At 39.6% G+C, this 13,898-nt stretch overlaps 1 protein-coding gene across 6 annotated transcripts in view; it reads left to right on the top strand.

Moving 5' to 3' along the window:
• The window catches only part of apba1a (amyloid beta (A4) precursor protein-binding, family A, member 1a), a 357,632-nt gene that overhangs the window by 258,515 nt on the left and 85,219 nt on the right, over positions 1–13,898 (top strand). For all 6 annotated transcript variants that reach the window (XM_051927782.1, XM_051927780.1, XM_051927781.1 and 3 more), the window contains one exon: positions 4,352–5,998. In XM_051927782.1, the coding sequence (XP_051783742.1) occupies positions 4,433–5,998 (1,566 nt within the window). In that variant the 5' untranslated portion in view covers positions 4,352–4,432. The remainder of the gene's footprint in view (positions 1–4,351; positions 5,999–13,898) is intronic.

Here is a 13,898-nt window from a genome sequence, read left to right as displayed (position 1 = left end):
AACTTTGCATTATAATGATATCCATTTAAAGAGTGGAGAGCTCTCTTTGGAGTTCTGATTGCACTAATAAATGACTGAGTGTGAGGTGCTTGAAAATGACCACTTACTTTTGGTACTGAAATTAACATAATGCTGGTACCGTACCATTTTAAATATACCAGTTCCAGTATACAGCACAACCCTATTAAACCCATGTGCTAGCGTGCGTCAGTGGGTCCTGCAATGGACTGGCCTCCCAGCCAAGCTGGACCCCTGCCTTAGGCCTGAGGCTGCCAAGATAGACTACCACCCCAGTGACCCTGAAATGGACTTAGATGAATTGAGAATGGGTGGCACAGACTCAAGTTTCCCGAGTTTGTATTCTGCACCCAGTCATTTTCCATTTGTCTGCACATTCACACACATTTCTATTTGTGTGTTCATCTGGCCATTTTTTTTCCCCAAAGATGTGCAAGTTTCGTTAATTGGAAGTCCACAGTAGGGCAGGGCAAATAGATTTGGGCCTTGGCACTCAATCCATAGCCTTTTTTTCACCTTGTACCCAGTGCTTCTAGTAAGCTTCAGGCCCCCCACAACTTTAAATTGGATTAAACAGGTTTAACAATGCTGAGTAATGTTAAATTTATCGCACTCTAAGTGATGAAATCAGCCAAGCAGTTACAACTCATTATGTGAGTGATGGTGGTGTCACTAATAGATAACATAAATACTATAGGACAGGGCACTCTGGGAGAGTCCACGGACATAAGCAATAGGTGTTTGAGAGAAAAAAAAACGGCTACGGATCTTGACTGGCTTTCTTTGTCATGGGAACACATTATAAGGTCTGTTCATCTGACCATGAAGCCTTTAAATAACGTAATGTTGCCACAAGTGTGAAGAAAAGGCATTAAGATGAGGACTTCGATGTCAAAACAAAACCTTTAATACAATTTTTTATATTTTATTGTAGTATTTGTGTGCATACCGAGTCGTTTGAGTGACCCACAGTATGAAAGGATTTAAATATTTAATTCAGTCTTATGCTTCTGAAACAAAAACTGAACTGTTTTTTCTACTTCCTTACTATTTAGATTATGAAACCTTTTCATGTGGGAGGCATTTGAAAGCACGTATCTCTTTCAACTGTCCCTGTTGGTTTTTAAAGAGTTTTCCATTTCATTTAAGAACAAATTGAAGTGAACAATCTCTGCAGTTCTCTTCTGCTTTCTCCTTCAGTGATACAGACTCTCTTTGGATTGATTTCTTTCTGAAAGCTTTTAGAGAAGTGTGAGTTAACCAATGACTTTGAATGTAGGTGGGATAAAGCACAAAGTCATGGTGTATTTGTGAGTTTGGTTTGCTTCAGAACGCTTGACTGTAACACAGTCGTAATATATTTTGCTAGTTATGATGCGGGCGGCACGGTGGCGCAGTGGGTAGCGCTGCTGCCTCGCAGTTGGGAGACCTGGGGACCTGGGTTCGCTTCCCGGGTTCTCCCTGCGTGGAGTTTGCATGTTCTCCCCGTGTCTGCGTGGGTTTCCTCCGGGCACTCCGGTTTCCTCCCACAGTCCAAAGACATGCAGGTTAGGTGGATTGGCGATTCTAAATTGGCCCTAGTGTGTGCTTGGTGTGTGGGTGTGTTTGTGTGTGTCCTGCGGTGGGTTGGCACCCTGCCCGGGATTGGTTCCCTGCCTTGTGCCCTGTGTTGGCTGGGATTGGCTCCAGCAGACCCCCGTGACCCTGTGTTCGGATTCAGCGGGTTGGAAAATGGATGGATGGATGGATAGTTATGATGCCTATAAATCAAAACTTTTGGTGGGCTTATTTAAACACATATATTATGTCTTGGAAATAGTAGGTCACAAAGGCAAGAAAAAAGAACAAGAAGATGAGAACAAATGTCAAAAAATCAGGCATGAAGGTAAAACCCAAAATGTTAGACAAACTCACATTCATAATTCATTGATGCTGTTAAGTGTTATTAAGATCAAAAATAGCCATTGCTAAGGTCTTGTTACATAAGATTATATGACTAAACAAAATTAAACCAAAAGCACAAAATTGTACATGATTCAAAACATTAGAATGGCAAGAAAAAACTAAATGCAAAGCAAAATGTGAGATTAAAAAATAAACACAAAAATGTATCATTCCTCCTATAATTTAGGAGAAAATGTGTAGTGTCAAATATGGCGCGATGTGGTTAATCTGCTGTCTGAAAGATGTTAAAATTTCAAGTGCATGGTTTTCATGTTTTGTTTCTGAGAGTATATAATCGTCTGCTGGTACACAACATATAAACCTTTGAGACCATTAAGGCCTCCTTACACAGGCTTCCTTAGTGTTTTGTTGTGGTAGGGCCCTAGGCCTGAATGGAATGCCCCATATCCCATCTATAGTCCTTGTTTGTTTATTCTCTAAACTGCTCGCTGTCAGGATTAACTGCTACCATAGTTCAATACGTCCCCCTTAATTTTACAACTATAAACCCAAACAATTAGGTAGAGTACCAGAACAGATAGTAGAGAAAGTTTCACATTTTATTCATGCGTAGGTTAACTGAAGATTTCCAATTGTGCACAAAATATAAACAGAGTAAAAATGAGTGTAACCATAATATCAATACAACCTTGACAATAATTTGTTCATCTTGATTAGGCTACCAGATGGTTCTCTGTCTTAGAAGGTTGATAGGTCTATGGTCTGATATTGTCTGGCATGGTCCTTTAATGAACAGAGCAGCAGCGAGACACATCATGTTTTTTCTCCTTGACACAACTCTTGGACATGTTTTTGAACTTCCTTCTCAGCCACCAGTCTCCATTCCATCCTTGGCCTTTCATCCACTAGGCTGTCTTCCTGGGGAAGTGGAAGGGGTGCTCATGCTTCTAACACTTGTCATCATTCCAAAGGATCATTAGTTCTGCATTTGATGTCACAGATAGAGTATCAAAGCAGCAGCTTCATTCAGCTGGAGTGCAGGTGAACCTTCAACCCAAATAACTCAAATGACATACCCTAGAGCAGCACTTAACAAAAGTTTGTATCTGATCTAGCAGGGTCATATATGTGCCCGTTAAACTTAAATTAAAATTAGATATTGTTAGACATGAATGGATAGGTTTGGTATTTTTATTCATACACAGTGTATATATGCATTTACAATGCAAAATTTTGTTCTAAAGTTAAGCATTTTCTATACGTTATAAAAAATATCTTGCCCGCCGGGCCTCCCCATCAGCCTGTCTTCTGTTTCGGGTAAGTACCGCCCTGTGTGGTGTTGGCTACTCAGGCTGTTCTTGTAATTTTCTTTGTCCTATGGGATGTAGAACACATACATACCAAGTACATCCACTTTAAGACAACAAAGCATTCTGTGTTTCCGATACATAAGTTAAGGACGCAGTTTCTATTTGCTTGTGTGATAGGAGGAATTCTCATATAAATACATCATGATATCAAGCACATGGCAGGAAATGTTAACTATGATTTTGACTTTTGAGAGAAAAACCAGTCCTAGGGATGAAAGGTTATTACAGACATAGCCAAACACTGAATTAGTGTGCACATCTGATGTTCTTTTAAAATGACTGAATCTCATAATATTGGTAGGTTTTTTTTTCCAATGACATGGGTTAAGCTTTTTTGATAATATTTGGAGTGAGTAATAGAAGATAATTTAAGGACCATTTACTTCGATTAATTGTGACTATGATTTTTGTTTTTCACATTTTTCTGACTTTTCAGACCAATTTCTGCCCGTTTTCCCAGTATTTCTTAGCCCTGTCTGTTTTTTGACTTTTAAATGTTTCCACCTCTTGGTTGTACTTGTTCTGATATTAAAACTGTGGCACACAATCAGTCTCATTCTAGCCATAACATTAATTAGACTGTTTTATTTTACCCTAGCAGTAATCCTCATTTGTTTAGGAAAGAGATCAGATGTTTTATGCCAGAAGCTGCATGCCACTATCTTATATAGGTGGGACAATAAGGCATATCAAATTACAGGCAATGGACATAGCAACCGTAAACAGCAAGGACTGAAATAATATGGCCGTGACCATACTAAAATACTGAACAAAATGTAAAGACTTCTCCATCAATTGATTTGTTCAGGTGTCATCTTGTTTGGTAAATACTATACACATTATAGATGCCCTGTGCTGGATTGGCACTCAAAGTTTTATTCCTGCCTTCTGCCAAATATTCCCAAGATGAAATCCACCCAGGCCCCTGAATTCAATTTCATCTGCCCTTTAGAGAAACATTTACTAAAGTATATAATAATTATTTTGAATTTTTCATAAGGATGGGATTTTGTTTGTCTTCCTGCATTTTAATGTATATACATTTTTGTTTCTTGCAGCCTGTCGACTGGATGGCTTGACTGTTGGAAGAGAGGAAGGAATGTGTTCATTGTAAAAGAGTGCTTGTTAATAAGGCAGCCATGAGCCATCGAGACGAGGCTGAACTGGAGGATGAGCCCGGTAGCAGTGGAGGGGATGTGAATGAAGCTGTAGAGGCTGACATTGAATGCCCTGATGTAGAGGAAGAACAGCATGCTGCATCTTCTGTCCAGTTTCAGAGACCTGATCACTCAAACTCTGGAAGCATGAAACGTGGAAGAGTACGGCAGCAACTGAATAGTAATGGCCAAGAAAGTGGAGAACTTTATTCCCAACAACAGCAGCCTTCTGTAACTCGGTACAGAAGGTTTGATGGCACTGTCACTGGAAATCCTGCCCGAGGGCAAAGAAAATCACAAGAAGAGCCTGAGCAACAAACACCACACAGGGCGGCAGTTACCCGATACAGAAGACAGGCTGATGGAGAGGCCCGAATCAGAGCACAGCAGCAACGACAGAGACGGCAACACCAGCAGAAAATGGCTGAGGCAGAGGCAATGCAGCCTTCTCCCCCTTTGCCAGCTGCTGTTCAACCATCCCAACCTATAGATATAGAGTATGAGGACATAGAGGATGAAGATCAGGGTTCTGCACTTGCCAGATCAGCAAGCACTGAAAGTGGCTTCCACAATCACACTGATACAGCTGAGGGTGATATGATAGCCTCAGAGGCAGAAGCAGAGACAGCATCTGGAGGGGAGGCAGTGGAAGATGAAAATGCTTATGCACTACACTACCGTCCAGAAGCCGAGGAGTATACAGAGAGTGCTGAGGCTGAGCAGCACGAAGGACCTGTTCAGGTTCAGTCTCATCCGCCTCCACCCCCAGCAGACCCCCTTCCACACTTTCGCTCACTTGACCATAATGGAGAGGTCATAAATTCAGCCTACTCGGGCTATGTTTATACCCATAGATTATTCCAAGGTACAGAGCATGAGTCAAGGGATGGAGGTGAAGGGCGAGAAGAAGATGAAGATGAACCCTACGCTGAACCCTATGCTGATTATGGACTCCAAGAACATGTTTATGAAGAAATTGGTGATACCCCTCCAGAAGTGGATCATCCTCAGTCCCGAGTGGGTTTTCGTTTATTTGAGCACAACAGCTACCGTCAGGAGGCACTGGGAGCAAGGCTTCACCATTATGATGAACGTTCTGATGGCGAGTCTGATAGTCCAGAGAAGGAAGCCGAATTTGCACCGTACCCTCGCATGGACAGCTATGACCAGGAGGAAGATATTGATCAGATAGTAGCAGAAGTTAAGCAGAGCATGAGCTCTCAGAGTCTAGACCAGGCTGCTACAGAGGACCGTCCAGAATCGGAGCAAAACTCTTTGGAGCCAGGAAACAAGGAGCCAGGAGAAAGTCCCCCAAGGCCTACTGCGTCAAGCCCTGTTGAAGAGCAACCCCTGCAGAGACACAGCAAGGAGAAAAGGGATGCCATTTCTTTGGCCATAAAGGACATTAAAGAAGCCATTGAGGAAGTCAAGACAAGGACCATACGCTCCCCTTACACTCCTGATGAGCCAAAAGAACCAATTTGGGTTATGAGGCAAGACATCAGTCCGACCAGAGAATGTGATAACCAAAGGCAGTTAGGTGGAGATGTAAGTCACTGCTTATCTGTTATTTGTCTTAGATGGGCGTGCAGTCAGTTGAGCTACTTTTACAATATTAATTAAATTATATAAGGAAACTGACTGAAAACCAACAGTTTTTAGTACATATAATGCATATAGTAAGTTAATATTGTATCACTTTCTCAGTCTATAGAGTTGTAAGAACTTTACAGTCCCTCTGATCCCAGTTCCCTGTATTATTTTAAATATAAACATAGTGTAGAATTGACTGAAGTGGAAGAGGAGAACGTACTCTTGTCATTATCCTCCTAACCTAGAATAATGCGAAGGAGACAAAATTATACAAAAAAAATGGTATAAAATAGATAAATACAAAGTTCAGAAGAACAAAAGACCTGCACAAAATATCAGACAAGTTCAAAACCAACCTATAGAGGTCTGTCTAACAGGGTGGCTTGGCCATATCCACACCAATGTACAACAAAGCACTCCTGTCTCTTTGTTACTTATTGTATGTAATGGCCTCTCCCTTTTCTTCCTGTTGGTTGGGCCCTTGCCCCACTCACCTCTAATCTCTAAGCTGTTAGCCTTGCACAGGAAAGCCTTCCAAGTTTAAACGGATGACCAGAAGAGGAAATGTAAGACAGAATTTAAATCTAAAATCGGTCCTGTCTTTCGTCATAGCCAAAGCACTAATCAAAGAATTGAAGTTAGGCAGTAGAAACCAAAAGTCTGGTCTAAATAGCTATACTAACACACGTACAAAGGTTGTTTTTCGTTGAGTATACATAAACACGAATAGTGATACATCCGATGTTCTGATTTTTGTTGCGGCATGCTGATGACGTACACATATAATCATATCTGTTTCTCTGGTTTCTGTGCTTTTTCACATGCACAGACTTCTTTGACAAATTAGACACAAGGTCAGTGCCAGGTCACTAACTTACTTCTTTGACACTAAGGTCACGGAGGGATTTGCCATTGCAGTCAGTTGTTTCAGGTTGCTGAAGATGCTTTCTTCTTTGGGTGCTCGTTGCAAGTTTGTTCTGCCAGAGGCAGAAGATGATGTTCCTTAAGGGAATACTTATTTTTTTAAAATGTTACTTACCCTTTAGTCATATGCTCAAAACGCTGAACACACATGCATTTTTTGCTAAAATATTGTTAAACACATAGTACCATAAAAAACAGCACACGTCATAAACAAGAAACACAATCCTATAATGCTGTACTTTTAAATTGAAGACAGGACTCTTGACCATTGAATGAAGAAGAGAGGTGGATCTTTAATTCAACTAGGGGGCTTCACTCGCCAACCCCTGCGTTTGGTTAATCGGATATACAATTTTAAATATTTTTTGTTCTTTGGAATTCTTTCAATTTCATTATTTGCATTTTTACTTTAAAGCTTCATTAAAAACAATATTTTTTGGAGACACATTGTGACAATGCAACATATATCTGCCCGTGAGTGAGTATTGTTTCTGTTTCTCTAATAAATAATCCGACTTTTTCTAATGTTCGTCCCTGTGATTTATTGATTGTCATTGCAAACGCTATTCTCACGGTAAACTGTAAACATTTTAATACGAATGGCATATCACGATCTCCTTTGGTGTGTAATGTTACTCGCGGAATATATACATTACCTTTCTTTTTGCCTGTTAAAATTTGCATCACTTCTCCGTGATCATCAATATACACCTGACTGAATTGTGTATTCTTTTAAATTTAACTTGTTGTTGCTTTAACTGTTCCAGGACCACAGATTCTCATAGCGTATGGTCCATTATTGTGTAAATCCAAGTTTTGTGCATTGAATGATGCGAATGCGAAAAGACTTTGTTGTTTACTCTTTGCCTTTTATTTCTGACCTCGATTTGTCCTGCTATTTTTTCAATTACACCCGGTTCTGATGATTAATCACCTTTTGTTTGCGGTAATGCGATCTTTTCTATCTTTTCTTTGATACTGTAGTGACTGACATGATAAAAGTGTCACAAAAGTTTTACTTGAACAATCGCCGACTTCCTAACCCCAAACACAACTTTGTAGCACCCTTTCCAACTCCCCCCCCCCCCCCCCTTACCGCATGAAATCAATACCCCGTTATCAGTCCTCCGTGCTGTACTCCACCCTCCCTCAATCGGACCTAACAATCACTTAAAACCAAAAAGCCCTAAACCTGGCTGGGACGCTACAATACTTTCGAATTTTACTGCGTTTATATTGTGTACCTTTGTCTGCATGTGTATCGTGCCATCGTTTGTTTGAGCCTTTCGAATTCCACTGCTTTCATAAACTCTTATCTGCCTTTTTTTCTCCCCAACGCCTTTGGGTCTCTATTCTTCGTATTGTCCTTATATGCTTTATGTGTGCTGAGAGCACATGATCTGTGTGTACTTCACGACTGAGTGTTTTTTGATGGGTGAGCTCTTATATGATATCTTTTGTAAGTAGGGTGTGTCTTGCAAGAATCTCATGTTCCACATCCCCACGAGACGGCCCTGGGACAATCTCTTGGCACCAAGTCTCATGTTTACGGTCCCCGCGAGACCTCTGTCTTTTAAATGTCTTCCAAGAACTTCCGAGAAGATCACGTATCGTAGCCTTGCTTTTGCTTTCCAGGATTTTTTTTTTATGAGAGATGTGCCCTACACTGAAATGCTGTTTCATCCAAAGTTGACTTCTGGCTTTCCCATTGGTGCTGAGATCAGCTACTTGAGACATGGTAATAAAACTTGTACGCACAGTGAGTCTGTAATGGAAAGCGAGTTCAGAAAAATCAACAAATGAATAGGCAGGCATTGTTTTTTCTCCTACAGCCTAAGAACGTGTGTTATGGAAATTGTGAATCCATATTGACTGGGAATTAGTGTGTATGTGGTTGCATGTGAGCATTTAATGTGATTGGCCTGATGCTGTCAGGATAGGCTGCATTAAGAGTGGGGGATCATTGATGTGTGACCAGGTCAAGTTTACTAGTCTAGTCAGTCTTTATAAATCGTGCTGATTTGGTATGTGAGTTTCCATTTGGAGGATAAGCAGAAGTGCAGGAATGTAGGAGCACACATGTCAGCATGCTTTGTTTGCATTGGGGTCCCGTGGGAAACATCTAGCCAGAGCATGTGTTTTCCATATTTCTTTGTTTGATTGTAAAGGGTGCTTGAGTGGTGCCGCCTGGTAACGTTGTGAGTCACAGTTCAAGTTCTGTCTCTGTGAAGCTGGCACGTTCTCCTCATATACATAGTGGTTTTTGTCTGGGTACTTTGGTTTTCCTCTCAAGAACACACATCTTAGCCCAGATGGTGTATTTAAAGTGGCTCTGCTTCATGTTTCAGTGTGTGTAAATTAACCCTGTGCTGGTCTGGCACCTTGTCCTGAGTTTGTTCTTGCTTTGCATCAAATGTTGCCAGGATAGGTTCTGACCCTCTGTGAATCTAAAATGGATTATGGTGGTTTGAAATTAGATTTATGGGTGTGTTACAATGTTACTTTTAAGAATCAGCTATTTTAAGTTTGCTGTTGTGTTTGTCTTTCTTGGTCTCGCCATGGAGTTTTTATTTTTGTTCTCTTTGATCCTTTTTCTGTTAATTGCTTTGTAATTGTTAGTTCTCTTTTTAATGTTAATTTAATATGTGCTCCCTTTCTTTCCTGAATTTATTATGAGTCTGGTTTCATTTATGAACTTTTATTTGACTTTTCAAATGTTACCTGTACAAATGTTTTTATTTTGAGTAGTTTACTGTTAGTAGTTCCATTTTTATTACCCTTTTACACACCTGGCAGTCCGGCACACATCATCACCAGTGCGACTTGGTTTACATCAGCAGCATTCTGTAAACAATGTCCAAGACTGGGCATAATCAAACAGATCATTTCACATGCATAGTGTTCTGGTTCTTGACAGGGCCATTCCTAGCATTCTGGGTGCCCTATGCAAGATTCTGTTTAGAGGTCCCTATTTTGTAAAACTGCAATTGGGGGAGTTTAAACCTTTTAAGATGATCTGTGGTGATGCATCAATCTGTTACACTTTAAGAAGGAAGCAATTATTTGATTTGATTTGTAAATCTAAAATTCAAATTAATGATCTCAGGTTGACCCAAGCAATTTAAACCTATACTGTAAATGACCATAAAACGTAAACAATGAGGATCCACTATATCAATAAAATCAGCAGATGCATCATTTTCCACAAATTTTCAATTATGTCGCACTAATACAGATTTTTTTAAGTAACTGTAAGTAAATATTGCAATATACAGTGTCCTTTTAAAGCATGCACCCAATTTCAAAGTTGTCACTTTCAGACTTCTTCTTTTACCTCTTAAAGTAATAAAAACTAGAGTAAATTAATGATATGGATTGACATAGAGGGAGATAACCATTGTGATTGCAGCCATCAGCAATCAGAGACAGACAGACAGACAGACAGAGCGGTGAGTATCAAGGCACTGCACAGCCTACAGTTAAAAGATTTATCATTGCAGAGGTGGCAAAAGGACAGAAATGCATTACTTAAGTAAAAGTATCTATAAAAATACTCTGGTAAAAGTCAAAGTATGTCTTAACCATATTTACTCAAGTAAAAGTATAAATGTACATGTTCTTAAATGTATTTTTCAGTATAAAAGTAAAAATTTCCTTTAGCTGAAAATCACACTGATAAATAATCAGGTATAAGAAAGATGTTTAATAAACAAGTATTTATTTCAAGTGATAAAAGTGAAAAGACATAAGAAATACAATGAAAACAAACATGCATTAAGTGCTTCAGTTACAAAAATCTGTCAAGAAGTCTTACAAATAAATCTGATAATCTTGAATTAATTAATATTAACTTAATTTTAATATCAAAATTAATTGGGCTTGAATTTATCTTATTTCTTAAGCTTCGGTTCCACTTAATTATCTCCCCATATCCCTGCCATCTTATTTCATTATCAACATTATCCTATATAAATGTGTGTGTGTGTGTGTATATATATATATATATATATATATATATATATATATATATATATATATATATATATATATATATATATATATGTGTATATATATATATATATATATATATATATATATATATATATATATATATACAGTGATCCCTTGCTATATCGCGCTTTGCCTTTCGCGGCTTCACTCTATCGCGGATTTTATATGTAAGCATATTTAAATATATATCGCGGATTTTTTTGCTGGTTCGCGGATTTCTGAGGACAATGGGTCTTTTAATTTCAGGTACATGCTTCCTCAGTTGGTTTGCCCAGTTGATTTCATACAAGGGACGCTATTGGCAGATGGCTGAGAAGCTACCCAACTTACTTTTCTCTTTCTCTCTCTTGCGCTGACTCTCTCTGATCCTGACGTAGGGGGATTGAGCAGGGGGGCTGTTCGCACACCTAGATGATACGGACACTCGTCTAAAAATGCTGAAAGATTATCTTCACGTTGCTACCTTCTATGCAGCTGCTTAGTGAAGCGACATGCTGCACTGTGCTTCGCATACTTAAAAGCTCGAAGGGCACGTATTGATTTTTGACTGTTTGTTTTTCTCTGTGTCTCTCTCTCTCTCTCTCTCTCTATCTCTCTCTCTCTCTGCTCCTGACGGAGGGGGTGTGAGCTGCCGCCTTCAACAGCTTTGTACCGGCGGTGCTTCGCATACTTAAAAGCCAAACAGCCCTATTGATTTGTTTGCTTTCCTCTCTCTCCTGACGCGCACTCCTTTGAAGAGGAAGATATGTTTGCATTCTTTTAATTGTGAGACTGAACTGTCATCTCTGTCTTGTCATGGAGCACAGTTTAAACTTTTGAAAAAGAGACAAATGTTTGTTTGCAGTGTTTGAATGACGTTCCTGTCTCTCTACAACCTCCTGTGTTTCTGCGCAAATCTGTGACCCAAGCATGACAATATAAAAATAACCATATAAACATATGGTTTCTACTTAGCGGATTTTCTTATTTCGCGGGTGGCTCTGGAATGCAACCCCCGCGATGGAGGAGGGATTACTGTATATATGTATATATATACACTAGAGTCTCGCTTATCCAACATTCTGTATCATCCGACATCCCACCGCAAAAAAAACCCAAAAAAACGCATCAATCGGCAACAAGAACTGCAAGTTGCGAGCGTGAGCGTAGTCTTTTTTTTGTTACTAAGTTCATTTTTTCTGTTAAATTTTTCTGTTGTTTTGTTGTAAAACATGATTACAGTGGATTATGTGGCCAGCCCTCTCTAGCGTGTGTGTCTCTCTCTCTCTCTCGCGCGCGCGCGTGTGTGTGCGTGTGTGTGTGCGTGCGTGTGTGTCTGTCTCGTGTGCGTGCTTGCGTGCGTGTGTGTGCGTGCGTGTCTCTCTCTTGCGTGCGCGCGTGTGTGTGCGCATGAGTGTGCCTCTCTCGCGTGTGTGTGCATCCATGTATCTCTCTCGCGCACATGTGTGTGTGCGTGTCTCCCTCTCCCGCGTGTGTGTGCATGTGTGTCTCTCTCTCGCGTGAGTGTGTGCGTGTGTGTCTGTCTGTCTGTGTCTCTCTCTCACGTGTGTGTGCGTGTGTCTCTCTCTCGCGTGAGTGTGTGCGTGTGTGTCTGTCTGTCTGTGTCTCTCTCACGCTGCACAGGGAATGCACAGGGAGAGACTGAACACATGCGGAAATCACTGGTACGAACAAACCGAAAGGGAAACTGGCTTGTTCATACTGAGTGTGTGGTCGTGAACAGAGGCAAAAGTTTGGTGAACTTTTTTGGTCATAACCCGATTTGTACATGTTCAGAGACGTTCGTGAACCGAGGTTCCACTGTATTAGGTTGGTAAGGTGTAAAATTATAACATAGTTTGACGTTTAATAGGCTTTTTCTTAACACCTCCCATTATCTGACATTTTTCGCTTATCCAATGTTCTGCCGGCCCATTTATGTCAGATAAGCAAGACTCTATATCTCAACATAAATAAAAATTTATTTTGCATGTTCATATGCTCACCACATTTAGATTAACTTAGTAGCCTACCCCTATAATGTCATTGAAAAATCATATTTCTCTATTATTCATAGTTTATTTTGATTGATTTTTTATTATTATTATTATTTTAATAATTATTATTATTTTAATAATCAATATATCCAAACGGCAAGTCAAACAAAAGTTCATGTGAGCACACTTACCTCTATGTGTTTTTTCAGGTCATATTTTTATTCCTAGCATAAAAGGAACGTATTCACCAAGGCTCATTTTTGTGCCAACCACTTGTATGAGGCATATTTTCTGACCTACTTGTATACTTCAATCTCGTTAATAAGTCCAGTGTTGCTTGGCATTAATTTGACCAAATCTTAACTGTTAAATCTTCACAGTTGCTGCCTGTGCTGTTCCTTTTTCTTCTCTCCCACGTGCTTAATTTTTTGTATTTGAAGAAATCAACGACATAAAATGTGCAAAAAAATATATAGTAGGATAGTCCCTCAGTTTCTCATATATATGCAAATAATTTAATAAAATTATCTGACCTAGTTTCCCCTGTTTTTCGGACACAGAAAGTTCTTGGGAATATAGTAAGTTACAGATATTTTTTATTGTAGGGAGCACAGAGCTTTTATCCTTTGAAATGTAGTGAGTTCAAGTAAAAAGTCTCAAACAAATACAATACTTAAGTAACGATACAGATAGCCTACATGAAAATTCTACTGAAGAACAGTAAAAAAGTTGTTTTACTTCGTTACGTCCCACCTCTGAGTCATTGTAATGTTTTTAACAAATGCTTTACCTTTATTCTGTGCACATTTTTCTTCTTCAAGGTTCTTCTTTTTACGTTTTTCAGCACCAGAGGGGTAAGCCCTTTTTAATGCTATCTTAAGTATCAATGTGGCTTTGGCTACTGTTATTTTCCTCCTCATGTGATGTGCAGCTGTCAGTGAGTC

Source organism: Erpetoichthys calabaricus, chromosome 5 (genome assembly GCF_900747795.2).
Source record: "Erpetoichthys calabaricus chromosome 5, fErpCal1.3, whole genome shotgun sequence".
Classification (NCBI taxonomy): Eukaryota; Metazoa; Chordata; class Cladistia; order Polypteriformes; family Polypteridae; genus Erpetoichthys; species Erpetoichthys calabaricus.
Note: the sequence above shows the minus strand (reverse complement) of the source record. Positions and strands in the feature narration are given on the sequence as shown.